Source organism: Calliphora vicina, chromosome 5 (genome assembly GCF_958450345.1).
Source record: "Calliphora vicina chromosome 5, idCalVici1.1, whole genome shotgun sequence".
In the NCBI taxonomy this organism is placed as follows: Eukaryota; Metazoa; Arthropoda; class Insecta; order Diptera; family Calliphoridae; genus Calliphora; species Calliphora vicina.
This window is the reverse complement of record NC_088784.1, coordinates 36970367-36979300: the sequence shown is the minus strand read 5'-3', so window position 1 is coordinate 36979300 and position 8934 is coordinate 36970367. Positions and strand designations below refer to the sequence as shown.

Here is an 8934-nt window from a genome sequence, read left to right as displayed (position 1 = left end):
GATGACGACGATGATGTGGCTGTTGGCGTTGATGACGACGATGATGTGGCTGACGAGGGTGATTGTTCCGGTGTTGACGATGCTGATGATGATGTTGACGACGCTGATGATGAATTTGACGATGTTGATGATGATGTTGAAGTGGTTGTTGGTGTGGTTCTATCTGGGTCTCGGTATCCCGATTGCGTCGACTGCTGACGGTGGACATGTTGGGCGATGGGCTGCGTGTCCTCGATGGATGCAACATGGTGTGGTGGAGTTGGTTGCATTTTATGCAAGACTCCATCGAGGTGCACGACCTTATAGTATGGCTTCGAGCCAAACAATTGGTACAGTAGCCAAGACGCTCAACAATGTCACGTCTTCTTTCTGGCGTCATTTTCCGGAATCTCCGGCAAAATTTGAGGCCGTGATACCCTTTGCAAATAATGCAATAGTATACTTCTAAATCCCTCGGGACTACGCTTCTCTCATCGGTCGGGTTTTGAGTCTCATTGGGGACCCGAGTTGCTGTCAGTCGTCGATTTGACCTGCTGGGAAAGTATATAATAAGGAAAACACAATTCAATTAGTATGTTATATGGAAATTGTTGGATAATAAATGGATGTGGGTAAAAGCCACTGAACAGCAATGAGTTTTGAATAATTGGTAATCTTTATTATGACAATAATTTTGAATACAATATTTGAGACTGTTTTAGAAATAATTATAAGAAAATATTTGAGAGGATTACTTAAGGTTTGAGTCAACTTGAGCTTCCTCTTGATTTAAAAAAGGGAGGTAACATAATTTGACAATAGGGCGCTTAATTACACCGCTAGCGGTGCGTACGTTGGCAGTTCGTACATTACCATCTGAACCAGAAAATGTTTTTTCGATCCTGCCAAGATTCCATTCATGAGGTGGTAGTAGATCGTCCATAACAATAACTAAATCACCAATCTGCATATTTTTGCATGAGGTTTTCCACTTATACCTTTTATGTTGTGATTTTAGATAATCAGTTTTCCAACGTTGAGCAAATTGATGATGTATGGCTTTCAGTTTTTCCCATCGATTTAAAATCGACATGTTTGAACAATCTTGTTCAGGGAATGCCATCAAGGGGGCACCTCTTAGAAAATGTCCAGGCGTTAGAGCTGTGATATCTGAGGGATCTTCCGAAACTGCTGATATAGGCCTTGAATTGAGTACTCCCTCTATTCGTGCTAAAACTGTAGCGAATTCTTCAAATGTAAATTTATGAGAACCTGCAATTCGCTTAAAATGATATTTAAAACTCTTTACGGCTGCCTCCCAAAGGCCTCCCATATGAGGAGCGTGAGGTGGAATGAATTTCCATTCAAATCCGTATGTGATGTATTTCTGAGCTACATCTTGGGCACTATTTTTGACAAACGCAGAAAATTCTCGTTCAAGAGTTCTACTAGCTCCTAAGAAATTTCGTCCATTGTCTGTAACTACCCTTTGGGGGAGCCCCCGCCTCCCGATGAAGCGAGCGAAAGCAGCTTGGAACGCCGCTGAGGATAACTCTGAACAAGGCTCTAAATGGATAGCTTTTGTGCTAAAACATACAAACACACTTACGTATCCTTTAGTTATTGGAGATTTCCTTAGAATCGATGTTTTTGTCTCGAATGGTCCAGCAAAATCAATTCCTGTTACCTGGAAAGGAAGAGAGAGAGTACATCTTTCCGGAGGTAAAGGAGCCATTATTTGAGAGCTTGGCTGTTGTTTATACATTATACATCTTTTACACTTACGTATTATTCCTTTGATACGTGGTTTTAACCTGAATATGAGAAATTCAGTTTGTATAATTCTGTACATTTGACCGCAGTCAGCATGAGAGAGAAACTCATGCAAATGGTGTAAGTACAATTGGCAAAATCGGGAGTTGCCTGGTAAAATAATTGGGTAACGTTCACCATATGGTAGTGATGATTGGGATAATCTACCATTTACTCTTAAAATTGAGTCTTTATCCATAAATGGATTTAGACTTTTCAAAGGACTTTTATTTGAAATATTTTTTGATTCATTAACGCATTGATATTCCTCATTATAAAATTTTTTTTGAGCTAAAACAATTAGTCTCGATTTAACAAATTTCATCTCATTTTGTGTCAAAGAGACTTGAGTATTTTCATCAACATTTTGTCGCATTTTCTTCGTTGTATTATGAAAAAATCTGAAAATGTAGCATATTACACGTAAAGCTCTACTGTATGATGAAAAATTGTCCAATATATCATTTGCTTCAATCTGAACATGTAGAGATTGTATTTCTTTATCTTCTGAGCTACGATTTAAAATATTTCTTTTGGGCCATTCTGATGAAGGTTTTTGTAACCATGATGGTCCATTCCACCAAAGTGAATTATTTACCAAATGTTGGGCTTTACAACCTCGTGTGCCCAGATCAGCTGGATTATCATGTGTTGGGACATGTCGCCATGTGACATCAGACATTAATTCGTGTATTCGTGCTGTTCTGTTCGCCACATAGGTTTCCCACGATGAAGGTGGTTTTGATAACCATCCTAGGACTATAGCTGAGTCCGACCATAAATATATCTCGCTATTACTGAAATTGATAGAATTTTTTACATAATTAACTAAATTTGCTAATAGCACTGCGCCATTAAGCTCTAAGCGCGGGAGGCAAACAGTTTGTAAAGGGGCTACTTTACTTTTTGCTACCAATAAATTTGAGAATGTGTTTTGAGTTTTTGTTTGGCACCGAATGTATACAGTAGCACAATATGCGGATTTCGATGCATCGCAGAATCCGTGAATTTGGATTGTGTCGCTAGGCATAAGTTGAATCCAACGAGGAATTGATATTAGTTCAACTTCAGACAAGTCCTGAACTAGCTCGTTCCAATTTTGTAGAGATTCCGCGTTAATTTCTTCGTCCCATTCTATACCGTCTAACCATAATTGCTGCATACATATTTTTGCTCTGATTACTATAGGAGCTAGCCATCCAGCTGGATCAAATAGTTTTGCGACAGATGATAGAACTTGGCGTTTTGTTATTTTCGTAGAAGGACTTATTGATGAGAAATTATAAGTAAATGTATCTGTGATTGCGTTCCACTTTATGCCTAAAGTTTTAGTTGAGCTAGTTTCGTGGAAACGTAAAAAATCTGAATCATATATATCCTCTGTTGGTAAATCTGATAATAATTGAGCATCGTTTGCTGTTATCTTCTTGAGTAAAAATCCAGCAGATTTTAAAGTTTTAATTAGCTGATTTTGTGCGTAACGAGTTTCTTCAATTGAATAACCTCCAGTTAAAATATCATCTACATAAGTTTCGTACCTTAAAATTGATGATGCTTGGGGGGATTCGGCTTTTGAGTCTGAAGCGAGTTGATGTAACGTACGAATTGCTAGAAAAGGCGCACAATTTACTCCAAACGTTACTGTTTTCAATTCGAAATCTTTAATAGGGCCATTTGGTTCAGGTTGATATAAAATTCTCTGGAATGCTCTATCGTCTGGATGAACTAGGATTTGACGATACATTTTCTGTATGTCACCACTGAACACATATTTATATCTTCTCCAATTCAGAATTACAGTTATTAAATCATTTTGAATTGTAGGACCAGTGTACAGAACATCATTTAGTGAAAATTTGGATTTTGTTTTCCTAGAGGCATTGAACACAATTCTTACCTTTGTAGTTTTATGTTCTGGTCGCACGACCGCGTGATGGGGCAAATAAAAAGAGCTATGTTTACCTTCAGAATTGATTTCGTTTGAGGTTGTTTCTTCCATATGGTCGAGAGTTAAATACTCATCCAAAACAGCTTTATATTCAGCTTGCAATTCTTTATTTTTTCCTAATGTTTTGTCCATACTGGCATATTGAGCGAGTGCGATGAATCTAGACGATCCTAAGAAAACCGATTCGGGATATTCCTTTTTGAATGGTAGCCTTACCATATATCGTCCATCTTTGCTTCGAGTAGTTGTTTTAGTGAAAAATTGTTCAACAAATTCATCTTCTTCGGATTTAAAGCGAGTTTTTGGTATTTCCTCTTGCTCCCAAAATTTTCTCAATAGTGTGCTGAGTTCTGAAGATTCTGATGAAGTGACAGCAGTTGTGAATGTTTGAACGGTTTTCGTTTTCATCGGTCCACTAAGCACCCATCCAAATATAGTTTTGTAAGCTGATGTTTGGCCACATATATTTTTCTTTATCCCTTCGAGGTTTAGACAATGTTCATAATCATTGCCAAGAATAAGATCAATTTGGGAAGATTTATTAAAATTCGGGTCTGCTAAATCCAATTTTCTAAGTTCTGCTGAATATGGGACATTAAACGTAACAGCTGGAAGTGTTTTAGTAACATTTGATAAAACAATTGCTTTAATTGGGACTCTCAGATTATATTTTCTTGCAAATAATGTGAAATCACACTCTTTTTTAGCTGATTGTTTTTGACCTCCTATTCCAATAATTTCAAAATATGAATTTCTATAAGGCAACTGTAACCGACTTCTTATTCTTTCTGTTATGAAGGTTCTTTGAGAGCCTGGATCAATTAAAGCTCTTATCGTGAAAACTTCGCCTTGATGCTCTATTTGCATCAATGCTGTACGCAATAAAATGTTTTCGTTGCTCGTAGAGCAGTTTGCTTGAACACGCCGTGAGGTAGTTGGAAGTTCATCTTTGTAAGAATTACTTGGCTGTTCTGTTTGTGTATTTGTATTTTGAACAATATTTTTATTTTGATTACCATTACCATTGGTTTGAGTATTTTCAGATGTTTTTTGTACATTTGATGATTTGTGTGCAATATGCAATAATGAATGGTGATCTTTTTTGCAGTAAAAACATGTTCTTTTACTTTTACAATTTGCCTTAATATGTGAAGGACTTAAACAATTGTTACATATTTTATTTTTGAAAACATAATCTATTCTTTGTTGTGTTGAAAAAGTTCTAAAATTGGGACAATTTCTTAAATAATGTACATTATTACATAGTTTGCAATTTGTGTTTATGTTTTCTTGGGATGTATATGTTTGAATATTATGTTTTTTCGTATTAGACAGTGTAAAACTGTCTTTTGTGGTTTTTATGCTTGTTAGCCGCTCTACCGCTTCGTATCTGTCAACTAAAAATTGTGACATTTGTGACCATTTTGGTAGTTCACGAGGGGAAGTCAGTGATTGCTCCCATAGTTCTAAAGTACAATCTGGTAATTTTGTTGATATTAAACGAATTAAAATGGGATCCCAACTATTTACTTCTACCCCTAGAGTTCTGAGTGTTGCTAATGAGTCGTTTACTGACGACTGTATTTTTCTTATGGACTCACTATCTTCATTAATTGCTGCTGGTATATCAAACAAGATTTTGATTTGGTTATCTACCAAAACTCGTTTGTTTTCGTATCTTGTTTTTAACGCATTCCAAGCTAATTCAAAATTATCATTAGATAATGGATATCGTTTAACTATAGCACCTGCTTCGCCTCTTGTCTTGTTCCTGAGATGGTATAGCTTAGTTACAGGAGTAAGTTTTGAATGATTTATATAAACTGCGGTGAACATGTCTCTAAACGAGGGCCATTGTTCATAACTGCCTTTAAATATTTCTGTGTCGCATGGGGGGAGTTTAATGCAAATACTTGAATTATCGCTCATTGGATTTTGATTTGGGACAGAGTGACGAGATGTTGATTGGAACATTGGCATTTGTACTGTATCTAAGCGGATACTTTTAAGAATTTCAAAAATTTGTGATGTGCTCTGTACATATGCGTCATTACAAGCATCAAATTCCTCTCTTGCTTGGTTCTTAAATTCTGCATCAATTACGTCATCTTGAGATAACATTACCTTTTGATATGAAGTATCTACGTTTGTCCATCTTGCATCTATTTCTTTTAACCTTGCCTCTAATATAGATTCGTTTTGATCTTCTCTTCGGCTCTCATTCACCTTTCCACAATACTGAAGCAAATGTTCACAATCAAATTTAAAATAATCTTTGTAGGATGGATTAAATGACCTATCAGCTGCAGGTGAATTTTCTGTTTCACGCGGCATTTTGTTTGATAATTGTACTTGATATTGTATTTTATTCAAGGAATTAGGTTTCTGTGGTTATACAGAGTAAAATTTTTAAATTATAAAGTATTATATTGAGATATAAACTTTTGAGATGTGCAGTTAAATTTTTCTAGTTTAGAACAAATTTTATTTTAATTTTTAGAGAATAATTAAATTTGTATTTAATAATTAAATTTGTATTTAATTAATTTTAAATTTTTCGAAATATAATGTTATTTAATTATCGTACTAGATCCTGTACTAGTATAAAAGAAAACAAGAGATATAAATCCTATTTATTTGTTCACTTTTTAGTATATCATTAGAATTTTGTATTAAGTATAAAATAGTTTGTACACAAATGGGAGCAGCGGTTAATTACAGAGTGTTTTTTCTATATCCTTTTGTGATAGCTTAGCTATGGGGTAAATGCACTAGATAGTTGTAATCTAGTAAAACAAAATTAATAGAATATACACTTATAATCGAAAAAATTAGTTTTAATGAAACAATGAGATTGATAATGAAGCGGTTTAAACAATTATTAGTACCTATGTAGACTAATATTTTTATCAATTTTAATTTCATTAAAATTTTTGTGTACTATGTGGTATTCTGATTTTTATAGAGACAATTTTGTGAATTTGTTTCAGAGATACCACTTAAGCGGTTAATTGTGAACAAATAGGAAAATTATTCCGTAATCAATTTATTAAGTGGATTTAGTATTAATCATTAAATTTGATTTTTATTTTTTTTTTTTTTTTTTTTTGAAATTTGATTTTTAGAAAAAAATTATTTATTATGAGACAAAATTTTTATAGAAATATTTAAAATTTTAGAATTCTTCATTTGCAAATTAAATTTATTTAAATTTGTTGAGATTAAAATTTTCCTTTTATGTTAAATTTATTCTTTTAGAGAATATTCTTATTATTATGAATTTTTAAATTCTTTTGTATTATAAAATTTTTCCGATTATTATGAATTTTAACTTTTATAAAATTCTAATTGAAATAATTTTTGAATTCTATTTTGTAAATACTTTAAGAATTTTATTTTAAATAAAATAAATTTACTTTTTTAAATTGGTTTGGGAAAATGCATGTACCTTTTACTGTATAAATTTACTTGGTATATTGGTTTATGAAAATTGCAAGTACCTTTTACTGTATAAAATTAAACAAAATAAATTTCCTTAGTAAATTGATTTATAAAATTGTAGGTACCTTTTACTGTATAAAATTATACAAACCAAACCATGAGCAAAATAACTGTTAATTCTTGAAAAATTGTTGTTTTGGGTTTTTTAATATACTACAATAAACACTTGTATAAAGAAATTCAACTCAACAGTTTTTAATTGTAAATTTCATTTCTTTTATTGTATACGTGTTATTCTCTTTGTTTGTTCATCTACATTAAAGAGAGTGACAACGTTCCAACAAGTTTTTTATTTGTATTTTACTCAAGAGAACGCACTTAATGTTTTACCGGCGAGATTTGCAAGTTAATATAGAGAACGCACTTAAATTTTTTACCGGCACGAATGATTATAGGGTTATATACATTTGAAATTTTTAAAATATTACTGAGATAAATGGTTAGTAGTTAAATATTTTATTAACTTTTGTTTCGTAATATATTTGTTATTGTGTAATGTACAATTCTCTTATTTCCCGATTACTTATATAGAATTGTAGTGTATAAATTTTTTCTTCAAGTTTGTATCCTGTGTGGCTGTATTATGTATTCTTAATTAAGTTTTAAAATTCAAACTTTAAATACATATACGTTTTTAATTCTATTCTACTTATTAGGCAGAATAAACACCACATTTGCTATTTCCACTTCAAGTTTGTGTTTTGTGTGGCTGCATATGTATTCTTAGTTATGTTTTAGAATTTAAACTTTAAATACATATACGTTTTTAATTCTATTCTACTTATTAGGCAGAATAAACACCACATTCGCTAATACACACTATCGCAATATTATTTCACACAATTTGGAATTTTCTAATTTTCTTTTCTATCGTTGGGATTTTCGGGTATAAATAATCACAAATTAGGGATTTTGTAAACCGGAGTTGCGAACCCTATATTTAGTGGACTGTATTTTTGATTCTTAAAGAGAATTTTGTACACTTTACTTAAACACAAGAATACTGTGAAAAACTGTATAAATATTTTTCAAAACCGCAATTTTTAAATCAAATAAATTTATTTTTTGTTAAAATGTTATTTATTATTATATTTTATATTATTATAATAATTTACATTATATTTTTTTTTTTTTATATTTTGAATTTTTTGTAGAAATTAAATTACACACATTAAATGTTTGAGTGTAAAATTGATGTAGGTCTGTTTGTATAATACATATAGAGATTACTTACTTGAGACTTGATGAATCTCTTACCTCCAGAGATATTCTAGATTCTCTTACTTCAAGAGATCTTAATTGATATTGAGCTTCTTTGGTTGTTGTGGCTGGGATGTTTGAGCTTTTATGTTGTTTTCCTTTTTTGGTTTTTTGAGTGGGAGAGATGCAGAAGAAACCAATTCTCTTGTTTCTGTTTTGTAGTTTTGTGTTTTTTACTTTTTTTCCTATTTTATTTATTTATTATAACTGTTATTTTCATTTTATTTTATCTTAATTCTTATTTTCTCACGTTTTTTTTTTCTTACAAATATGTATGTATGCTTTGTGTTGTATATGAAAAAACAATTAGGGTATTCGTTTTGTTGAAAAAATAAAGACAGTTAGGGTATCCGTTATAAAAATTTTTTTCTTTTTAAGGTATGTAAACCGAATTATGTATGTTTTATAGAATTCCGTTTATTATATATATATAT

The 8934-nt window shown here is 32.0% G+C and overlaps 1 protein-coding gene across 1 annotated transcript; it reads right to left on the bottom strand.

Moving 5' to 3' along the window:
• Positions 1-730: 730 nt before the first annotated feature.
• LOC135961178 (uncharacterized) lies at positions 731-6073 on the bottom strand. The gene has a single exon (XM_065512674.1). It carries the CDS (start codon positions 6071-6073, stop codon positions 731-733), a length of 5343 nt encoding a protein of 1780 aa, XP_065368746.1.
• Between the last annotated feature and the right edge of the window lie 2861 nt (positions 6074-8934).